The 24,307-nt window shown below is 36.6% G+C and overlaps 1 protein-coding gene across 13 annotated transcripts in view; it reads left to right on the top strand.

Annotated features, from left to right (window-relative positions):
• Positions 1-24,307, top strand: part of DLG1 (discs large MAGUK scaffold protein 1) — a 123,772-nt gene that overhangs the window by 70,095 nt on the left and 29,370 nt on the right. For all 13 annotated transcript variants that reach the window (XM_015637619.3, XM_015637613.3, XM_015637616.3 and 10 more), the window contains 7 exons: positions 134-258; positions 1,350-1,519; positions 2,038-2,174; positions 4,464-4,608; positions 11,556-11,682; positions 13,425-13,581; positions 14,638-14,740. In XM_015637619.3, coding sequence (XP_015493105.1) covers positions 134-258; positions 1,350-1,519; positions 2,038-2,174; positions 4,464-4,608; positions 11,556-11,682; positions 13,425-13,581; positions 14,638-14,740 — 964 coding nt within the window. The remainder of the gene's footprint in view (positions 1-133; positions 259-1,349; positions 1,520-2,037; positions 2,175-4,463; positions 4,609-11,555; positions 11,683-13,424; positions 13,582-14,637; positions 14,741-24,307) is intronic.

The following is a 24,307-nucleotide window of genomic DNA, read 5'->3' as shown; positions in this document are numbered from 1 at the left end:
CTTAAATTGTCTCTGAATATTTTTGTTACCATTGAAAATTATGTAGATTTGGTTCTATAGTGTATCAAATACACCAGAATACCTTTTCCTCAAAAAATAAACATGTAAATTTTTTTCCCCCCTCTATCTTTAGGGAAATTCAGGACTTGGCTTTAGCATTGCAGGTGGTACAGACAACCCACATATTGGGGATGATGCAAGTATTTTCATTACAAAAATTATAGCCGGTGGTGCAGCTGCACAGGATGGAAGATTACGGTAGGATGAATTTCTGTGTTGGGTTACTAAGTGCTGTTACTGTATTTCAAAAAGGAGACAGAAAATTGTCTGTTACTTTTAATAGTTTTATCCTCCCACATTAAATGTTAAATAGGTTTTCCTTACAGAAGTGTTTTGTAAATAATGAAGAATGTTTGAGTGGATCAGTATGTGTGTCCCAAACTAATATCTGCAGTTTAGGAAAATTAAGTGAACGTTTTCTGTTCTGTGGTGTAAATTTATTATGCCATATGTTTCATAGTCCTTAGTTTAAGAAAATGCGTAGACAGATAGGATAGGTAACTCTTGGTTATCCATGAGTGGATTTTCTGATCCACACTGTAGTTGAATTTATTAACAACCTTTTTTTATGCTTGGTAATAATTCAGTGTCTTAATTTTTTGAAGATACCCATCCACAGTGATTATAGAACTATTTTTTTTGTTTTTTTTTTTCCAAAAACTTTCCCCATCATTTCATGTGCAAATACTTGATGTATTATGGGTTTTAGTCCTAATGAGCTTATTTCAAGGCTTCATTTTAGCTTGTTGGCCATTGTCAGAGGTACATCTGGCAGGACACGGTGACAGGTGGGCCTGGCTTTGCCCTTCATGTAATGAGGGCTCAGTGTTGTTGCAGCAAAATGTTAAATGGACTGGAAAGCCAGCACTTAAACTGCTTGTGAAAAGCAAGATTGACTTGTTCATAGCATGGCTTAAAACTTAGTGTGTTTTCATTGTGTGCCTTCTAGGTTTTGATTTTTTAAATTCTTTTTTATAGCTGTAAACAAAAGGTAATTTTTACAAACATCTGTTCAAAACACCCTCAAAATGAGGCACATATAACAAGGCGCCCTCTTCAGCTGTGAATTAAATATTCCTCTTAAATGTTTTCTAGAGATCCTTCATTTATTTTTAAGCACTAATAATTAATTTTAGGGTATTGTCTTGAATAAGTAGAATTTTGGAGATAATTCTCCTTATTGTAATGTCTTAACATGTATATTAATGTATTATAGATAAAACATTAGGATCCTAATGTGTGCACTCTGCTGTAAAACAGCAGCTGAGCATGATTGTTGCTGTCTCCAGGGTTAATGATTGTATCCTACGAGTGAATGAGGTGGATGTTCGGGATGTGACACACAGCAAAGCAGTGGAAGCATTGAAAGAAGCAGGATCAATTGTACGATTGTATGTCAAAAGAAGAAAACCAGTCACAGAAAAAATAGTGGAAATCAAACTTGTGAAAGGCCCCAAAGGTACGTTGGAAATAGAAAGTTTGTGTTTCATAAGAAGGATAGAATTGTAATTGTTATCATAGAATGCAAAGTTTTCTTTTAAATGATAAAAATGTTTCTGATTGTATCTAGTAATTTTTAAGTACATTAAAATTGGAGTAAAATATTTAATTGGATTACCTAGTAAGGATGCTTGAGAGATAATTTAGGGCAAGTAATTACTGGACAGAATGTCTATAAATATATAGATGCTATAGCATGGTAATACTTATAGCTCTGCTGTTCCCATACTTCACAAAGCATGAAGTAAATGATCTAGCTTTTGGTTTTCAGAACTTGTGCACATGTTACATCTTTTCTAGAGCTTTATTTTCTAGAAAATTATGGCGTTCACTTGAAAAAGCATCCGAATTACTTCAGCCAGGCCCTGATATTATATATATATTTGTGTCATACAAGGAGTGCTATTATTTATATAAGAATTTAAAGCCAGTGAATGCAAAAAAGGTTTCTTGAGTAATGTCTTTATCTTTAAGCAGGTCTTGGCTTCAGTATTGCTGGTGGTGTAGGAAATCAGCATATACCTGGGGACAACAGTATTTATGTAACCAAAATCATCGAAGGTGGGGCAGCACATAAAGATGGCAAACTTCAGATTGGAGACAAACTTTTAGCAGTAAGTAAGAGCTGCATTTTCTTAATGGCCATTCACTTCTGGCTCAAACAAGGGCGTGATTCGATTTGTGGTTAAGCTGCCTGGAAATCAGTGATAAAATTAAATCTGCATCATTCAACACCATCTCATCAGGAAATCTGAATTCTATTCCTCAGCCCAATGTTCCATGCAAAACCTGTATAAATCAGCATGTTTATTTCTGATGCCTGCTATTATTTTTCTGGGATCTGAGTGACAGAATTGTAAACAAACATATAATGGGATTGTTTCTCTTCTCAAAATAGAAGAATGGAATGGAACTCCTTGTTCCAGCCAAGGTGGCTGGCCAGCCTTTAGCTAGTGCAACTGCTGCTTATATTGCATTTCAGTGTTTGTAATGCTTTTATGAAAAGCATTGAATGGCGTTCTTATTTTTTGAAAAGCTTAAAATAGCTTCAAAGTTGCATTTTCTATGCACAAAGTAAAAATAACTTTCAACTTTCTTAAAGTCAATCCATACATTTTTTGTCCGGGTAGAAAAATGAGAGCCACAGCCAGAAATTTCTGAGTGTATTTCTGAATTGTTAACTCTTGTAAAGTTAATTGCTCTGCACTCCTTCCTCTAACAGTATTTGCTTCTGTAAGAGCTCTGGGTACATCAGTACTCACAGTATGGAACAGCAGAACATGTGTTCTACTGCTCTTACAAACAGTAAAAACTAACTCTAAATGTTTAGTGCAGAGTTTGCCATCTGTAAAAAGACTTTTTGGATAATTTTGTCACTTAAAACAGAGCTGGGGAATATGAAGGCACTTAAAGAATACTGGAATTATCCCTGTATATGAAGAATCCTGCTCTTTTTTAAATATGAGGAATGATGTCTTGGTGTAACAATGGATAGTTCTGTGCAATCAGCTCAAGACAGGTGCAAGTCCCTACCTGAGAACTGGGAGGAAGAAAGGGAGTGAATATGTTTACTCCTAGCTGCGCAATAAATATTTGTCTTCATATGCCATACAGGTTCCCAAACCTGAAGATCCAACTGCTTGATGGTAATGCTGTTCACATTTCATGGTTTTTAGTTTTACAGTCTTCAATGTACAAAGTTTTTTTGTTTATAGGACTTTCACAGAATGCAAAGGCACTGGAAAACTTCCTTTTAATGATGAATTGCTTTCCAGTGTTATAATTTGTCACCTATACAAGAAATTTCCGTGCTAACTTGCTTACATCAGAAAAGATAAGGAAATCTTTAAGGAATCCCAGACCATTCTATGTTCTTCTAGTTAGCTGAATTTCACTTAGTAAAAGGTTTAGTCACTAAGGTAGAGATACACAGCCGTACATTGCAGAATGTAACTTTCTGTCTCTGTGCTTAGGTTGCACTCAATCACCAAATACTGCAAAATGACTTTCAAGTCTTCAAGAGTGGTAGGAATTAAAATCTCTTACAAAGACATCAACAAAAGGCTTTTAGAAAACTAGTAGGATACTTAGAGAATACAGATGCAAGGAATATATTTAAGGAATAGAGTTTCCCCCCCCCAGCTAACAATTGGCAAAGCCCGGTTGTTCTTACAGATTAGGAAGTTAAATGATGATGATGATAGTGTTTGTAGCTCTGTAGGGTTCAGTGCAATACAAGCTTTATTTCCTGGAATTATCTGCAGAAGTTTCTTCCTTTTCACAATAAAAGAGGGCCAACAACTCAATTCACCAATTGATGATATAGTAATTGTTAAGGGATTTTTTTTTTTTTTAATGGAAGTGCAAGTGTTTCACTCTAATAGCAATAGCTTAAAATAGTTGTTTGTAGTTGAACTAGTTCTTGTTACTTGGCATGTAAATCAGTTATTCTGGGACCTTCTCAAGTTTTGAGCCCAGCTTTTTGACATTATGCCAGAATATATTGTCCCATTATAAGGCCTGGAACATAATTGTGTCATGACAGGCTGATGTGGGATTTATTCTTATTAGAAGAAACTTTTCTCTATGTAATGTTTTCAGTAACACACTGTGTAAATGTGCACACTTGAACACTTTGAGTGCCCTATTTATCCCATTAGCTCCCCAAAGTCATGTGTGCCTTCTTTACAATGTTGTGGTTAATACAGTTTATTATAATCTTTCATAGGAATACTTGTCTTTCTCATACTTAACAAAGCATCTCTTATATAAATTTATGTAACCAGTTATGGCATGTGAATCCTAATAACTACTCTCAATGACAGTGTTTCAACAGCCATCAGTGAGTGTCCTATGAAAACAGTACATTTTTCTGGGTTGACAATGTTTATTTTTCTCTTCAGGTCAACAGTGTTTGCTTAGAAGAAGTTACTCATGAAGAAGCAGTGACTGCCTTAAAAAACACATCTGACTTTGTTTATCTGAAGGTTGCAAAACCCACCAGCATGTTCATGAATGACAGTTATGCCCCTCCTGACATCACAAACTGTAAGTTCATCTTATCTTTCTGATTTAATTAACTTTCCCTTTAAGGCTTAGTATTTGAACTGTTGCAAGCCTTTAGAAATTATAAGAGGCCAAAATCTGATATAAGTTGATTAAAGAGGAAAACTGTATACTGTACAGAACATCCTATAGCTTGTATACTGAAAAGACAGCAGCAGTGGGGCTCCAGGTATTTTTTTCAAAGTCAAACACAAATCCAGAAAGTTCAGGGCTGAACTACAATGTAAAGAAATATTTGAGTTGAGTATGCTTCAAGAGGGTTATTATTATTTAGTAGTTGGAGAAAGGGAAGAGAATGATGTAACTGTATTTTTCCAAGACTGAATAGACTGACTTTTCTGGATGACCAGTTGTACTCATGTCATCACATGAAATGGTTCTAGGGGAAAGTTATTTTAGGTATTTATTTGTTTCCTGCTATTAGATATGTGCAATTGATATGTAGCACTGCTCTGTTTAGGTACTACTTCATATGAGAAAAAGGAGCTGAGGACTGAAAGATGTAATTGAAAACAGTATGCAAAGACCAACAAACAAAAGTGCAGCACAACAGAGACTGAAATACCTTATAAGCCCATCATTTATTGGCAATAGCTATAGTATCTTAAAATCTACTTGTAAGCTTATTGAATTACAATTTGACACTGATTAGGTTTTATCTCCGCTGTGTTATTATAAGGATGCTCTTGAAGGCTCTATTCTTTGACATATCTAATTTTCAGCCTCCACTGACTGTTCCCTAGTTTTCTACTCATAGATATTATGGTTAGAGAGCAGCCATTTTCCCTTACTGTATCTAGTTTGTTAAATAAACTTTCCCAGTTTCCTTGGAAAGTAGTCTTCCTGTTCTCTCTCCATATAACTCGTGTTTTCATATATTTCACCTGGAATTCATATGCTTTGGAACAGTGAAATCTTATTGTTTACAGTTTTCCTGGTAATGTTGCAGTAATGCAGTTTCACTGCTGTAGATTGGAATGTGACAAACACTGAGATATCTCATCTCTTACTACTCCACCTTGACTCAATCATTGGAATATTTACTTTGTTAACCTTTTGTGAGAATTAATGTGAAACTGGTTTGAGGGGAAGGAGGTAGAGAAGGAGCTGATTCCTGGTAATTTGCCCAGTGCTAATAAATCAGTGACACTGGCAAAGGTGGCTGTTGGTTATTGTCCTTAATTTGTCAGTAAGTATGACTTTGTGTCACATCCATTACTGGAGATAAATGGCCTGGTCACATGTGTAGGCTCCTTTTGTCCCATTACCATCCTCCTTCCAGAGTTTCTCTCTGTTTGCTCTCCAAGGGTGATTTGAGAGATGGTGGCATTCTGTGCAGCCCAGTATCCTATTCTTTGTGGGAAGTGTCACTTCTATCCTTTTGCTGAGAAGTGAAAAGCCAGTCTCCTTGTCATATACTTCAGGCTCCAGCAGCTGCTTCTGGGAACCTTTCTCCTCCTACTCAAGCATTCTGAAAAAAGTCATGGAAGTTTTTCTCAGATTCCAGGCATTTTGTTTGTCTTTGTCCTTTAGCGGCCCTTGACAAGGTTTGTGGGATGTCTGTACTTTTGCGTAGATTTTCTGAGTTTTATTTCATTTACACTTCCCTTGTGTTCTCTGAGGATACTCTGTTTTTCACTGTTTCTGGTAGACCAAAGAAGATTTCTCTGCACAGTGCTGGGTTCTTTGATGAAACTTTAGTCTGTTTCTCCTTGTTACAACAGGAAAGCCTTTTCTGCCCAAGGTGTCCTGAGCTTGTGTCTCTGTTGATCAAAGTGCAGGGGGCTGTTACTGCAGGTGATGCAGAGGCTGAACTTACTGCTGGAATTTTGAACCCAAATCAGACCTAAAGGTCTTGCTGAGGTGTTTAATGACTTAATTCTAGGAAATCAGTTTAGTCTCAGTCTTTCACTTATGAAAAACAACTGCATGTGTCTGAGCTGCTAAATGCTGTTTTTCTAATATAGGGCAGAGCAAAGGCTTTTCCAGTACCTCTCAGCTTTTGCACATTTACAAAGGAAATCTCAAAGGGAGACATCAGTCTCCTCAAAGGCTGATTCTGCTTTATAAATGATACGATAACTTTGCAACCAGAAAGCCTCTGCTTTCTGCAAGAAGCTGCTCAGTTAGATAGATCTCTTACCAAAAAATGGTGCACCTGTATGTAGTCTTTTATACTGCATTTTGCAGAGCAGTACAGGGCTAAAGAGCTTTAGATTGGGGATTCTGAAGTGTTTGTACCAGATGGCAGATATTAAAGAGGTATTTTCTAGGATCACCTGGATTGTCAGTCAGTGTTGAAACAGTTACCAGGCTTTTTCTTCACCTACTCATCTGCAGCTCATTTTGAGACATGCATTTGCAATCCTCCATCCTATTTCTGTCCATGAGAATCCTTTTAGCCAGGTGCTTAGGAGTTCAGTCCTACCATAAAGGAGAAGTAAGATGTGCACAGAGGCTCTCTGTGTACGTGGCTATTACAAACTATGTTAAGGTAGAAACTTTACTACTTGAGTTTGTATGTGAACTGCTAACTTATAGAACCCCCTTGGGAGGGATTTTTGTTTGCTTATTTTATTTCATTTCTGTATTTCTGTTTGTTTTTTTTAATTCTCATTTTATCAGAAATATCTAAAAGCACAGAGCACAGTACTTGGTACTGTGCAGAACATGCAGGAGATTGCTCACTGTGCTAACTTGTGTGGACATGGTAGTTAATTCAAAAGTCCAAATTCAGAATTTGGTTTGTCTTTTAGATTTTCCCTTTAGAACTTTTTTAGTTATAGGGCTGCCTCACTTGCCCTGGTGATGAGGATTTAAAATGAAGAGCTAAGGATACTGAAGAAGTGTTTGAGAACAATTTTCACGATCTAGGTTTTGTGCAAAATCTGATTTCTTTTAAAACTCCCGTAGTAAGAGTATCAGCTACACAATAGTGTGGCCTTGTCAGGTGGTCTGATGGCTCAAATGAAAGGCCCAAATAAGTTAGTATCCATATAGATAATTAAATCATTTGATATGTCCTTAGGGTTATTGCCTTAGAAACAAGGAATATTTGATCAAGAGGTTTCTGAGATTCTAATTTATGGCAGTATTTATTGGGAAGAGTACAGATGTTGTGCCAACATTGTGCACCTGGGGCTGAAAATTGACCTCTGTCTTTTGATATTTATCAGAGTGAATGAATGGCTTCTAGCTGCCTGTGGGGGGAGTTACCATTGAAAATCTTGTTAGAGAAGATTTGGAGCTGTTTGAGACCAGAGATTCAGAAGGGAATGAATGTGGAAAAAAAAAGTTTAAGATTGTGTGCTGTTGCACTAGAGACTGGGATGTGCATGGGTGATGAAGGCTTGGCCATAGACCTGGAATAGTTGATTGCTATGCCTGTTTCTATTGCTCCTTTGAGATTTTTTTTAGCTCTTGAGGTGGATTGCCAGGGTAAGCAGTTACTTAACAGTGCTTTGCATTTCCTGACTCAAGAAAAATGCAATCAGGAAGGATTGTTCTTTCTGAGCACATTGCCCTCTGAGTGCTGTTCTCCACTCTCTGTCAGGCTGAAAAATGAGAACTTCCAGTATAGAAAATATGGAAATGCAACAGAAGTTCCCCCTTGTTTTTTGTGTGCAGAGGAACAACAGCACTGTGTGTGGGAAGGTTCTGTGGCAGAGCATTGGGGCTCAGCTGATGTGTGTGATAATCACAGCTGTTAGCCTGCAGGAGGGGTCATGTGTCAGCAGGAGTGTAAACTGCTTCCCTCATCTATACATAAATGGTGGTCATTAAATGGTTCCTGGAACACATATCCAGTAAATTGTTCATATAAATGCTTTTAAAGTTATGCAGTTGAAATATTACTAAGAAGGTGTAGTACTTGCTGTTTAAAACACCAACATTACTTGTGAAGTGCATAGTAGTAGAACATCAGAGTCAAAAAAGTGGCTAAATGGTTTTGGAGAGAGAGGACTTGCTGCCAATACAGGCCTCCTTTGAAGATATTATCAGTGATGCATTTTGGACTCCTAATTAATTTCAAGGTATTTTTTCTGTTTTGTTTTGTTTTTTTGTTTGTGCCTTGGTACAATATTTCAACCCTGCATTGAGAAATAAAATACTGGAAGGTAGACAATAATCAGTTTCTTCACTAGACATGGATGCCTTATTATTTCTTAAATGCTCTAAGTACAGGAAGATAATAATATATAATAACTGTAAAAGACAATAAAGTTTTAATTTTATTGCCCATTTTAGAGATTGTACTTCTGATTGGTGTCCTCAGTTTACAGATAATAGGAAAATAATAGGAAATCTTCCATTTTTTCTTTTTGTCTAGAACTGTATTATGTAAAAGGGTGGATTTGGAAATGGAATTTCTTCTTAAGAGTCTGACTTTTCCTGTCAAAGCAAGTTGATTTTATGCATGCAATTTTCTGTTCATCCAAAAGACGGTTTCTTTATCTGTTCCATCAGTAATAATATTTACCTGGAAATAGAAGTTTAGACCTCATTTAGAATTCAGAAAGTCATGGCTTGCCTTTTATTTCTGTCATGTTCCTCATGAATATGCTTCAGGTACAATTTCCATCTGAAACAGTTTCAGGAAAGGTGCATGGTTTTGTGCAGGAGCTCCACAGAGAGCAGCCTTTGTGCCTTGTATAGGTTTCTTTTTGTAGCACTGAGAACAGCGGCCTTGAGGAAGGACCAGGCTGTTCCAAGTAAGTAGTTTATGTAAAACTTTGCAAAGGATGCAGCCAGTGATGTTGTGAAGCTGTACACAGGTCTGAAATAAACAAAATGAAACTGTTATATTGATTGATGGCTGACTTTTAGTTGTGTGGTGAAAGGATAAAAAAAATTTAAAAATAAGGTCATGTAATAGGTGGTGTGTATGTTTCTGAACACACAGTGCACTTAAAAGCTTCAGGAACATGAAAAACAATCAAATGAGAAGTACTGCAAGTCAATGAATATAGAATTTGTATCTAATTACTTCCTATAAAATATGCATCATTACGACTACCATTGGCTTGTTAAAAGAAATTTCAAATTCATTTTGTGGAATGAGATAATTTAGTGCAGGAACAGAATGTACAGAGCTGCTATACTGTGCAACAGTTGTTCAGGTTTTTTAATCAACACCCATTTTTCTGTAGTTGGAAAAGAGCTCATAATGTCTTGCATTTAATTTTTTGTGCTTTAACTTTAAAACTTTCTGAGCAAAAACAAAATAACTATTTATGTGTGGTTTTGTTTTAAGCAAAAAATGCATACAATATATGCAATAATAGTGTTGCATTAAAAAACTTCTTTTTTTAAACTGAACTGCAAATATTGCAATATGGTTTGGTAATCATTGTGAAAATCTGCTGCTAAAATTCCAGTGTGACTAAAAAAGCCCTAAGTTTTGAAAATTGAAAGTTAGGTGTCCAAATCTCTTACCATTACACACAAACCATGTATTGTACTGGGACAGACAGAAGGAAGAGGGATGTATAAAATCCTTGCAGGGAGTACAAGGATGAAGGTGCAATGTGTTACTGCTGTTCCAAAAAACTGTATTAGGAATCACATATGTTGAACAGCTCCTAATTTTTAGAAAATTCTCTAATGTGAATGCTTATGTTGACCCTTTGGTTTTAGCAAAAGCAGCATTCTCTTTGCTTTAGACCTCATGAAGCCAAGCAACATGAGGGAGCTTCCTTCTGTCTTTATTATAGAAGGGCACCAGGTACCTCTTGCACTTCTGTTCTGAATTTTGCTGAAGCCTCTTGTGTATGCAGAATTATGATTCTCAAAAGTTTTGCACATTCTATGCAGCTGAGGGCTGGTGTGTCTGAGTAGCACAATTCCATTATCAGCCAGTGCTTTTAAACTGCAGAAGCTGTTAACAGCGGATTTTAATGCTTGCTGAAATGCTGACAGTGTTGGCCTGATGCATATGCAATGTAAAGAATTTACTGCACACAGGTTTTCTAGGAATCTAGAGCAATACAGGCACAATCCAGCCCAGATTGGGTGGTTTGAAAGACAGTTATTTAGCAAATACATCATGTGTGTATATATATATCTATATATATGTGTGTGTGTATATGTATGTATGTATATATCAAGAATACTCTTGATAAGTTTGTAAATGATTCAAACTTTTTGATAATGGTTTAAAAAGAAAAAAAACCAAAAGGAGAATATACAGATTACTTCAGAAGTCTGTGTCATGTTCAGCTAAAGAGCTTTGGGTTTAATGTAAATCCTTGAAGGTTAGCTACCCCATCAGATACAGCAAGTAAGGACAAAGGGTCTGGCAACTTCAATAATTCTGAATTTGTGAAAAGCCCCTGCCCTTCATGTTTAAGCCTCAAAGTTCGAATCACATACACCAGGAAAAAAAACCAAATAATTTCCCATTGAAGAACATGCTTTGTAATAGCAACAGTGGGTATGACTGTGCCTTAATGAGCACTTAAAATTGATGTGCCTAACTTGGAAATATCATGCACCTTCTTAATTATTTATTATAATAATTCTCTTGGTGTTGTAGAATATTTTCCATCAATTGTAGTCATTAAGATGCTAAATTTCTTCTGGTATATGTGTTGTGGTTCAGTTAAAACTTTGCTTTGGTCAAGTTAAAAACAGCTTTAAAACAGATAAATTTCCAGACTGTTCCCATGGGGTTCAACTATCCACAGTAACTGTTTTAAAAAAGTTTTATTTGAGACACAATGCAACTGAAAAATTTGCTTGCTGACATAGTGAGGAGATTGGGGAGTGTACAGATTTAACACACTATTTTAGAGCCATGATATTTATAATATATCATTTAAACTGCTATAGTTTGTTTTAAAAGAAGTCACTTCTTTGTTTCAGTTCCTTCAGCTCTTTTTTGGTATTATCCTAATGTCTTCTATTGTTTTCTTTCCACCTCTGTGAAGCTTATTCTCAGCCAGTGGATAACCATATCACTCCATCTGCCTACCTGGGACAGTCCCTGCCTCCAGCATCACCAGGGCGGTATTCACCAGTTCCCAAGGGAATGCTTGGAGATGATGAGATTACCAGGTAATGAATAATCAAAGCTAAATGTCAAATTGATTAACCAGGGAAGCTCCAAGATGTGTTAGCGGGCAAAATACTAGTGAATGCTGTATTTCTTTTCAATAAATAATTTTTTTAACTCTTGTGAGAAAATTAGGTATATTTTATGTATTTATACACACAATTTATCAGTCCAGGAACAGCTTTTAAAATCAGAAAGCCCTGGGAATGCTGCAGCCATTGGCAAGAGATTTTTAGGATGGTAGTATGAACAGACCAGAGATAATTTCTTTTTTTAAAAAAAGCAATGTCTGAGTCCTCCCTGCCCCCACAGACAAGGGTTTGTTTTGATGGATTCTAAATCCAGAAACACTGGAAAGCTCTTAATCCTTTCCCATTAACAGACCTTTCATTCCTTCAATGATTCAGTAGATTGCATTAATCTTTTGTTCATCATTGCTGATAAAGGGAAGCTCTTGTAATTTTGTTGCCCTTCTGTTCTGCAAGTATAGGGATGTTATACTGCACTTTCAGTATGCTGCTGCTGAATTCTGTCACCATCATACCATCACCTGATATGGATAATGTCAGATTCCAAGGCAGGGTCCACCCAGGATTGAAACCTAAGTGGCATAATAAACTGGAGAATTGATTTTAGTGTAGTGGAAGGTAGGATATGTCTTTGTACTGATTTTTAACTTAGGGCTAGTTAGTCATATAAGCCAAAATGATTTTGTCCTCTTGATATAATTTCATTTTTATTGCTTTCCTTTAAAATTATTGTAAAAAGGCTGCTTTTAGATTTCTTTTGAAATGCAAGGGCTGTTCAGAAAATATTTAGGTTTTCTTTAAATTACCATCTCATATTACAATCTCTCCATCCCAAAAAGAGGTTTATAAATTTTGAGTGTTATTTTAAAAGATACTGCATCTTTCTGTTCTCTCTTCTGTTTTTGTTCATGTATTGCTGTGATCCAGAGCAATATGTATAGAGATTTTCAAAGTGTCATTTATTTGAAATAGAATAGTACTCTGAAAAAATGAATATAATAGTTAATGGAGGTGAAATTTAAGAATTTGCCCTTAAGATGACTTAATAGCTAGTGCAAAAATTGAGTGATTTTTAAAGATTGGACTAGATGATACTTTTTGTTTTGGAAAAAAAGCAGCTTCTTTCTTTATCCTGTAAATTAATAATTAATGCCTCCAAATACTTAATGTCCATTAATTGTTCTTTAGTGCTCTCTAGTGATTTTTGAAATGCAGTGCACAGTTTCTCTGTTTTATTAGAAATGTCTTTTTCTGAGATCATTTATGTTTTACTTGTATTAAATCGAGTAGCAGATAATAGATTTTTGGAAGGAGTCATTCTGCATCAGAATTTGATTGGTCTTATCAATATTTCTTCTTTCCTCCCCTCATTCAAGCGAGGAGAAGATCCTATGAAAAAGTGCAACCACTTGGTTTAGTTTAACTTCTTCAATTGCAGTCGCTTTGCTGGAATTGAAAACGTATTTGAGAATGTCATGATCTACATTGATGTTCTTGAACAATGTGGAAAATATTAAGTAATGACATTTAGTGCTGAACAGTATTGTAGCATAATAGGAATTTATTTACTTATACATACATACATACAGATTTGTTCAGTTCACCTAACAACAGGGAGGGGATTTTGTTTTGCATCTAGAAACTTTCCTAATTTTTTATTTTACTTTTACTCTTATCTAGTGACCAAGATTTCATATTCCTTTCTTTTCCTTCAGGGAGCCTAGAAAGGTTGTCCTACATCGAGGATCAACAGGTCTTGGTTTCAACATTGTTGGAGGAGAAGATGGAGAAGGAATTTTCATCTCTTTCATCCTTGCAGGAGGGCCAGCTGACCTGAGTGGAGAACTTAGGAAAGGAGATCGGATAATTTCTGTAGGATTCCTTGCTTCTTTTATTTAAACAGCAATAAAAGTTTCCCTGTCCCTGTGTATTAATGCAAATTAATGATATACAAAGAATGTTATTAATTGAGCTAAATTTGAGGTAATGGAATAGATGCTAATATATTTCCAAAGTATCTTTGAGGACTTCAGTCTGCCTCGGTTTCTCATTTATAAAGTGATTAAAATAGCACTTCCCTCTCTGAGCTGTTCAGTGAAGACATTAACTTATCTTTGTCTGGTAGCTGAGGCTGTGTGTGTCTAAATTGGAAGAATACAGGTTTCAGAAATAAACCTTCTAATGAGATGGAGACCCTTGGCATCAGTGTCTAAAACTGAGTCATTAGTTCCTGGAGTAACTGCTGAACTTCCATCTCATACCTCTCTAAGGGCTTTTACTGTATTAGTATTGAAGGTCATAAATATGTTATGTGTTTCTTTGTGAAATTACTTAGTTTATGGAGAGTCAGTTATTTGGACAATTATATTGTAGTTTGGAAGTTATTTAAGAGGAATTATGTCCTTTTAACACCTGTTAGTAAAACTGATATTAAAGCACATATTTATTTTAGTTTGAACTGTGAAAACTACTTTTGGTGTAAAATGTGAATGCACATTTCTGCTTCAGTTTTTTTGTGATGCTATTTTTAAATCTGCTGCATTGAAAGCAATGCCAGATTCACACAGGGTGCTGTCTGTTATTGGATGTGGCGACATTATGGTCTGTAGGCATTATTTGGCTAAGATTGTGCCTGAACCATCACAAAAAATAACATTCTCAGTGCCTTCTTAAAAAGAAAACAAACACTCTTAAACAAGAAGAAACTCGATCATTCACTGAGTGATAGACTACGATAGTGTCAGTAATTCTTAAGAGGGGTCAGAGGATTTTATTGACTTGATTTCAGGAACAATATTGGGAACAGGGGAAATACACATGGCATGGAAACTAGTTTGTATCCAGTTAAATTTTTTCCACAGGTGTGTGTTCTGTGGTGATAAACACAAACATTAATTTTGATAAAGAGCTTTTTTCTATTACTTGTAGGTAAATGGAGTAGATCTAAAGGCAGCAACCCATGAACAGGCAGCAGCAGCCCTGAAGAATGCAGGCCAAGCAGTGACTATTGTAGCTCAGTACCGTCCAGAAGGTAAAGGTTGCTTTATAAACATTCAAGTTTTCTTGTACAGTCTGAAACTCAGAGAAAGATAATCTGCAGTGTCCTTCCATCAAACACCTCTTCTGAAACAATTAATGTAATGGATATTGTCACACACGTTAGCATAATTGCAAGTAACCAGATTGGAATATCTGTAAGTGTTGCTGCCAAGGCTTTGCCACATTTCTTGTTTTTGCCATTGCAGAATTTCTGTTTCTTCAGTAAATATTGCCAATGTCATAAAACTAAAATTAATCCAGTAAATCTAGAACTTAATAGAAATACCCTATTATTCTTTCGTATTTCCAATTCTCTTTGTCCTTTAATATGGTGGTTTTATATGCTTTAATAGAAGGAAGATAGAAGACTAATTTATTTTTTGTGTTGATTCAGATTATCTAAGGAGGCCATCAGGTTTTCATTCCTTGGTTTCACACTGAACTGTTATTTCTATTTATCCAGCTGTTTCTTCTGGTCCAGATTAAACTACAGCTGTTGCCGATTAACCATCTTTGTGTGTTGTGCAGAACACTACATCATCAAAACACATATTTGTCTTGTATTTCTGCAGCATTTCAAATGGCTCTATTTGAAACTTAAAAAAATTAATAGTCTAAAATGAAATGCTTGAGTCTGTAAACTCATCTATTATTGGTGTTATATATACTAAGACATTTTTGTTGTTTTATGAACTGTGACGATCAGCAATTTTCTCCAATTTTGCTAAATTGGTTGGCCCAGCACTGGGTCTTCCTTGCACAGACTTGTCTGTTTGAAACTTTGCTTTAGCAGTACTGTCAAGGGGTGAGTGTAGGTGTCCATCAGGACTGGACATGGAGCAGGACTGCTGCCTTTGCCTGTTAGGTGGCTGATGGCAGCACACTTCTAGTTGTTCTTTATTTCTTCTTTTCTGTCATGTTTCTTCTATCCTGACCTCAAATGTTTGAAGCATTAGCTTTCACATTCCCCAGCCCCATCACCTGCATGAGCATCACGTCTCTCCCCTGACCCAGGAGCTCTGTTCATAATAAGGCCAAATAATTGGTTTGCCTGCTTCCTGGTCAAATCCCTGCAGCCAGCCTGTGTTGCCAATCCTGTATTGTCTCAGGAGGCTGCATCTTGGTCACATGTTCCATCTGTACATTGCTGTGTTCCAGGATTAATTTTCTAAGAGTGCTCATTCTGAGGCTGCCTTTTTAAAAGAGCAGTAAGGTCAGCACTGGTTCTGAAATATTTGTTTTGCCTTGGTGTCAGAATTGTCAGATATTTCTGTTGATACACGTTTGGTCTATCCTCTGCTTGGCTCTTCAGTGTTGTCATGGGTGGTTCAAATTGCTGCACCTTCTTGCATCCTGAGTAGGGGCCTCTCATCTTATTGAGAAATAAAATATATGCTTTTATTTATCTTTGAGTTGTCCTTTTGTGCACCTGACCACTTTTTTTTGTTCAAAGAGAGCATTTATGGTCACTGTTTTTTCTGCCAGGAGGGGATGGTGAGGTGTGGCTCTTAGGAGAAGAGCAAATATTTCTCTGGTGTAGAATATGGGCTTCCAGGACTCATTTGTTTCCCTTGCTCAAGGATATATGCAGGCTTCATACAAAATCAGCTGGTTTTCAGTCCTTTCTTTCTAGGATTCAGGCTTTAAGACAAAAAGAATCCTTTCATACTTTGAAAGTCAGAACCTTTTAGAAGAAGAGAACGAAACATTTTGGACAGTTTCTGCTCTTTCTGAATTGGAAATAACAGCATTCTTCATTACCATTTGTCCAAGTAGATAATTTATTTTCTTGCAATATGTATTGAGGTACTTGACTAGCTGCTGAGATTTTGAGTCATTTCCCAGAGATTTGCCCAGAGCAAAATTTGCCCATACACTGCCTCTTAGAAATTACTCACTGACTGTCACTTGTAGATTTCAAGGCTAGAGCTGTACTTATTCCTTCATGGCTACTGAAACATTCTGGACAAGACTGTGCAGCTGAGCTGTACTGAGAATTCAATTCTCAAAGGTTTATATGGCCCATTTGAGAAGGATGCATGTGGGTGAAGTTATTCAAATTACTTGAGATTATGGGCAGGCATCTGGGAAATTAATCAAAGAATGGATTGATTCGCCCTCCCCTTAAGATACTTGGTCTGCATGGAACATCTTTTCTTCTGAACAGTGCTTAAAATCCCTGTTTAGAATGAAAATGTTAGAATCACATTAGGGCTCACTGTACCCTTTTGAGGTGTGCCTTGAGGGAAAAGTGTAACTAGAAAACTGAGATCCATTGTACTTTGGAGAAAAAGCATGAATTGACTCATGGCCAGCCTACCTCAGAGAGCTGTAGTTACTGGTGTCTGGCATCTCTGCCTTATTTTTACTTCTCACAAAACAAGTTTGAATGGAAGTCCAGCTATCAGCTTCATCAGGTCTGGTGTGGGAGTTAAATTGAATCAGATAATCATTGTTTATATCTTAGAGATTAGTAAAGGGAATATTTTCTTAAATGTTACTCTTTGTTAGCATAGGAAAGCAGTCTGTGGTTTGACTTTCCAAATAGAATATACTATCCATGTGATTGAATGCACTTGATAAAAATGTGTGTATTCTTTGGTCATCTTCATGTTTCCTAAATGATAGCTTCACACAGTATTTTTTTTTCTCCTCAGTAGATTAATTTAAATGGCAAACTTTTTATGTATCTATGTGTGTTCTTATAATTATCCTCATTTTTTGTTTCTGCCATTTGGAAATGGGTTAACAAGTATTAAAATATTCATAAAATTGTTGTTCATTATTGGTGTTTCTCAAATGTCTCCATAGAGATGGAGAGCATCGGTTATAACTGCTTGTATTGCATATGTATTTTATTTATATTTATGAATCCAGCAGGATTTTGTAAAAGATGCTGACAGCTAGGACAGATCAAGGAGATTCTAGACATCCATCAGGGTTCATTATAACTGAGTAAAGAGATTCAGTATGATAGGAGCATTTGGGAGACACTTGGGACTGGTTCATTTCACTCCCTGTAATTGCATATGACAGTTTGTATGTTCATAGATGTGGTGAGGAATGTTAATTTATGTTTTTACATCCTATTACATTTCCTATTTTCCCATCATAAATTTCCCATTTGTTTTTCTTCTCCTGTTTTTGGGAAAAGAGGATTTTTGCAAGCAGTTCTCTCATGGGAAAGCCTAAGGTAGGCTATAGAAAAATGAATCACTGGAAAAGTCTTCTCATGCAAAGGCTTGAATTTTCCATATCTTTCTTTTCAAATCCATGGTAAATAAACTCTAATTACTGGGTTTGGAGTAGGCTATTGTGGCTGAATGAAATTGATTTTATTGAATTTGGACTCAAATTATGTAACCGCTGGCTTTTCTTTCCCTTAAATCTCCACAGTATTCCTTGGTTATGGAACTGGGTGAAAACAGATGTAATTGCATTCTTTAAAATGTCCTTCTGGCCATTCCTTTAGTTTCCAGGAATGTTCATTAAATTTGAGGGATGCCTTACAAAGTTTTTCTGCTCCACTGAATTAAATTTCAGCAATTTACCAGCCTTCTTTGGGACAGGTAAAAGCCAAACATGGAATGTGAGTGTGTTCTGCTGTTTACAGAAGTGGCTCATGCATCAGGCACCACCACAACTGTACTCAGTTGACCTAAGGCTTTCTCCTTGTAGGCTCCAGGCTTTATCTTACAACTTGCCAGGAGCTCATGTTGCACACTGGTCACCTATTGGGTTGTACTGGTACATTTCTCTGTGGTACATACATGCCATAGGTGTCTTACAGAGTCTCCCTAGCTGCACAGATCTGCTGGGGCTGGATGCTGTAGAGGGATCTATAGCAGGAGATGAGCAAGAGCTTATGAAACAGAAATTATCCTCTAGAAATGAGGTTGGGAAGTCAGGATGTTCTCATTTTCACTTTTATTTGGAAGCCTTTTCCTTATTCCCTTGCTTGTACTACAGATTTCTACCTCCTTTCAAGACATCACTTATGAATAAAAAGGGATTTTGCTTTACTGTGAATTCAACTGGAAAAGAAATACTGTGACCTGGAGCAGTTTCAAAGCAGGAGATGCTGCTTCAGTACACAAAAGTGTTTTGATAAGCCATTTTAATTTGTAGTGGCTTCTGATCCATTTAATTTTCATCTTGCTCCCTGGCTCTGCAGACATCTCAGTGCCACAAGACTGTGTCTGGGTTTCCTGCAGAGGTAGGATGGCAAGGAAGAACTGTAATATTGGTGCAGAGGAATGAGAGGAAGCACAAAGTAATTTGGATTTATGTATAGTTCCTGGGAGCTGGGATTCAGAACGGTCAGAATTATGATTGTGGTGCATACCAGGGATGATACAGGAGCTTGAGTGCTTGAAGGAAATGTAGTGAGGAGAGGAGCAGCAAGGGGGAAGCATAGGACTGCAGAGGCTTTCAGTTCTTAGAGGGCTTTGTGTTTCACATTGATGTCCATTGTTGCATTCATTCAAATTAAAAGGTTGTCTGAAATATAATAATAATGTTGTCCCAAAATTCAGAATTTCTGGAAGGTTAGATTTTGCCATTCTTTAAAGGTATGAGGTGCCAGTGGGCTACCATAACTGTATTATAGTTTGAGTGCATTTAGATATTTAAAAATAATAGCCAAACAAATATATTAAAAATATGGAGATATATTTAATTGAAACTGGACAGAAAATAATTTAGTGGGTTAAGCTTTCCATTGTAGTTATACTCTGCTAGATCAGAACTGAGCTGTATTAAGGATGTGGATAACATTAACTGCAGTTACATAATCTGTGAAGCCTGCTCTTGGAGGGCCTTGAAGAAGGCAGCAGGCCAAATCTGTTGGCATCAGCAGTCATTCACTGGTCACCTCATCTTTCCACAAAGCAAGGCAAAATTCAGAGAAGTTTTTCTTGACAGAAAAGGGAACCAACCCCTTCTGTTTCCCAAAGATTCACCTGACATACCAAAAATAAAATTATAAATTCTTTTCTGAAAGAGTGGTAAGATGTTTAAGTGATCAGATTAGCTTCATGTTCTTAGGTGATCTGCTGGATCAGTGTAAGATTAGGAGAAGGTGGAACCAAAACATGAAGAGAAGATTTCAAAGTATTTTTGTAAAGCATCTGCTTCTGAACCTGCATTGTTTATATAGGTAGTTAACACACATTCTTTCAGTTTTGTTAATGGAAACTGTATTTTTCATTCCCTCTTGTCTTTAAAACAAATGATGCAAAAAAAAATAAAAAGAGGAAATACAAAAGTTTTGTTAGAGCTCTCTGCTCAATGGCCAGTGCATGGCTGATTTTTTTGTTTACAATGCTGCATCTATGTACTGTTTTCTAGTGGAATTCAAGAGAATAACTAAGCTCTGGGAAATGGTGTAATTTTCATATGTTTAAGCTAAGATTGTTTTCTAAGCATTAGTCTTGAAATATATTGTAAATCTTCTTTCTGCAAAAGTCCAGCTGGGGTAGCATGAAGCCAATAGTGCTGTAAAAAACTTAGTTTTCAATAACTTTTTTTATCAAGGCTTGAGCTTCCTTTGCTTTCTAGATGAGGACATGGATTTTCTTAAAGGTGGTTCAAAAGATCAGTGCATCCCAATTTCATAAAATGAAAAATTCTTAAAAAAAAATACTTCAAAAAAAGTTTGCCCTGTTTTTGAGCATGTGGTCCCAGGTTTTGTTCCTGGTTCTACTCATTTGAAAATAATCTAGATTAGTCAATTAGAACATCTTCAAAACTGGACCCATTAAGATTAGAAAAAGGGTTTTGCTATATATAGCCCTGATAGACACTATAAGGCGGCTTACACATGTTTTAATCCTTTAAAACCTCACTCCTACTCTTTAATATACTAAATAAAATTGCTTGTGAATGCTTGCTAAGCCTTCAGCAACATTTTTAGTGGATTCATCTCAGCAGTGACTGGACCTAGTCTCTTTCTGAGTTTTCCAGGGTCTGTGGGAGGTGTTCTTAACTAAATACAAATGCAGTTTTTCTAATCTTTTGAAACTCCTTGGCACAGTCTTTCAAGTGATTAATGAGATACAAGCTCATTAAACATTAGAGCCCATGAAAGTCACCAATGACATGTGGAATTCATTGTGGTCTGTCCCAGGCAATGTTAATATCAAATTACAAACAATGCAGCAAAATAGTATCTCATCAAAAATGATTTATGATGTTTGTATGGTGGTCCATGCATTTTAAAAGCAAAATGGAAGATCAATACTGGGTCAGTATGATGGTGGCCATTCTAAGTACCAGACTCCATTTCTCTCTTTGGAGGCACCATGAAAAGGAAAATTGAATATTCTGAGAGTTGAGAAAGAATATAAATCAGTAGTTATATAAAATTGTCAGCAAAAGAGCCCTGCTTAGACAGATCCAATGGGTCCTGCTAAAGAGGGCTTTCTGTAGACAGATGGGAAGAGGGAAGCAAGGGGCATACTTTTTTAATTAAAGTCAACTTTTTCAGCTCTACGTGGGTTCAATATAAGTAAGAATCTCTGCTTCTCAGCGCTGTGCTGCCATCTGTTCCCTGTACGCACATCCCGGCTTCCTCGAGTCGCTGTTCCTTCTGTGCTGGTTGCTGAATTTCCCATCCCTTGTGTAGCCTTCTGCTCTCCTGCCCGGTTTGCTACAATATGTGTTCCAGACCAGATGCATTTTCATTGCAGCCTCGTTTTCCCCTTCCCCTGCCTGCAGACAATTCACCACTTTTCTGTGTATCTGTGTTTTGTTGCCCAGCAGATGGGCAGTCCAGGAGAGTTTCAGTGATCAGATATTTTCTGGAGTTCTGATTTTCTGTTCAAGTAAATATTAACATTGAAACATTACAGATTTCTAGGTAAAATCACTTCAGCAGCTTGGAATCAGAGTAATATTCCAGGATTTTCTAATCTTCCCTCCTTTTTCTTTCTTGTTGTGAAATACATGCAGACATGAAATAGAGCAGATTTAGTCTAGTTTTGCACCATCTGCTTATCCAGTATAATTTTAAAGTTTAAACTTGAGCCCAGATGTATTCATCCTCTGTTCTTAACAACTCATTATGTGTAAACCTGAGTAGGCTTTGGTTTTTTTGCTTTGGTGATGGTGGGGTTCTGTTGGATAAATGCCATGAGTTGAAGCAGGAGGTGCTTGTGCTTCCTCGATTTCACTGTTGTGACGGTAGATATTATTCCCTCCCTGCCTCTAACCTTCTTGGAAACTTTGAGAAAATTCTAGTCAAGAAAAGATCCCCTTATTCGAATGTTCTTATTTTATTGCATTTCATGGTAGTTTTGCTGCCTGTTATCCTTTATTTGATGTATATCATCAGCAGCTTTCCTAAAATTCAGACTTTAAAAGTTGATTCTGAGTGAAGTTTCATTCACAGATATTGTATATCCATCCAGTTTTAGAGCCTGACAAAATTCTTACTGAAAGGATTGAGAGATTGGGTTGTGTGGTTTTCTTTTGGTTTTGAATTTCTTTTTGGGTGGGTGTCTGTGTTTCTTGTACCACCATAGTTCTTATTAAAACAGTATTTCAGAATCTCAGTGTTTTGGTGGCTGTGGAAATTGGAAGTGTATTTGAAGATGGAGTTCCAATGACCAGCTTACTTCATTTGAATTAAAATCACCTTCACTTTTTCATTTAAACAGCTTATGCCCTTTCTGTTTTGTTACCCTGATAACACTACACCAGGAATCAAACACATTCCTTCCCTGCCAAACTCTTCATTTCCTGTTGACCAAGAAAGCAGTGTCCTTTTCATCTCATTCACTGTGCCTGTTCCAGCTCCAAATTTCTGGAATGTTGACATGACAAAACTTTTTTAAAAGTTACATATTTATACGTGCATTGTGTAACTTTGTCACAGACAACTGGAAGTTTGTTATGCTGTTCACTGTGATTTAAGGGAACAAATATCAAATTTGTCATATATATGTGCCCATTATGCATAACACAGGAAAGAAAGAAATTGTAAAGAAAATAGTTCTCTAGCATTTGTGAAAATCTAGGGATAATTACCTGAAGGAAAGTAAGAGATTGAAGATGCAAAAGACACTTGATATCCAACTCTTCTTAATCACAGAGATAGAAATATAATCTGTCCTAGACAAATTACAACCTCTTCTAGATAAATTAGCAGAACTCACACTTTGCTTCATAAAGCTGATATTGGACCAACCCTACTTTGTCAACAGGGCACAGGTGCTGATCCTTTTCTGCTATTCTGGTGCTATCAAGAGTCCTGCTGCTGTCTTATTTTCTGTCTCCAGCATTAGTTTCAGTACCATTATACCTAATACTGAGGTTTCTTTCTTTAAAACCCAAAAATCCTGTGTACTTTTCAGTTTCAAACCCAATGATGGTGAGAATTCTATGCATCCTGTTCCTCCCAAAACCTTCTGTTAAGAGGAGTGTAACTCAAATTTTAGCTAGCTCTACATCAAAGGAGCTCACCAGATTCTGACTGCACAGTGCTTAAGCTTCTCCTAAATATGAAATTTCTTGGCACTTCTTCTTTTTGAACATAAAGCCTTCTCAGTCCCAGCCCATTAGTTTCCTTTTTTTGCTTTATTCATATGGCAGAAGCCTCTGTGGTGAAATTATCTCCTCTTTACTCCTACAGATGTCCCTGTCACTCATTCAGCACTTACTTCCCAGGAGTTCTGATGAGAAAAATTAAATTAGTTTGGGAAACTGCAAGACCAGCAACCCGAGGATGAAATATAGGATAAAGTTAAGCAATACTGGGAAATAGCCTCCCTTGCCTCCCTTACATCTATGTGCTGTATAGGAGGAAGTCTGATTCTTCAATAAAATGACAGATGATACAGAAATTTGTATTTTTTCCAGTAGGTATTTCAAAGGCCTGCAGATATTTTTAGTATTGAACAGGCAGTAGCACAAGAAAGTGCTGGGATTATCTGATCTTTTCCATGCTTACTTTCCTTTCACACAGGGGCATGCAAAAATCTTTTAGCTTTGTTTCTTGGGTATAAATGATGAAAATGAGGTGACTTATCCAAGGCCCTGCAGGGCAGCAGTAGCACAGCAGGAATGTGGGCTGTTCTCTCACTGCATCTGAGCCCTTCCCCTAAGGAATGTTGCTTTCTAAAAAATGTCGTTTTCTCACATTCCTCTTTGGTTACTGTCCTGTTGTCTTACATTCTTTTGTTATTAGTGATAGCATCAGTAGTGATGGAAGTAATGGTTTTGATTCTCTTGTCAAACAACAGCATCGGTTTGATTTAGTGCAAGTAAAGTGTTTCATCTGGACTTTATTTGTAAAAAGGCACTTGGTGCTATTTTAAAAACTAAAGGACAAAAGTTAGGGTTATTGAAAAGACTGTTGTCATATCGTCATAATCTGGATAGGGTTAATTATAGGTGCTATTGGTGCTCATTGTATGATGAGTGTATGGGGAGAAAGGGCTACAGAACATAAAATGATAAAACATTCACAGTTTTTAGATGGCTGTTGAAGGAACCTTTCTCAAGATTTTTTTATTTTAGAGCCCTTTGTCAGTTTTGCACTTCCTGAATAGCCATGGTG

This window comes from Parus major, chromosome 9, assembly GCF_001522545.3.
Source record: "Parus major isolate Abel chromosome 9, Parus_major1.1, whole genome shotgun sequence".
In the NCBI taxonomy this organism is placed as follows: domain Eukaryota; kingdom Metazoa; phylum Chordata; class Aves; order Passeriformes; family Paridae; genus Parus; species Parus major.
This window is presented reverse-complemented; position numbering and strand designations above follow the sequence as displayed.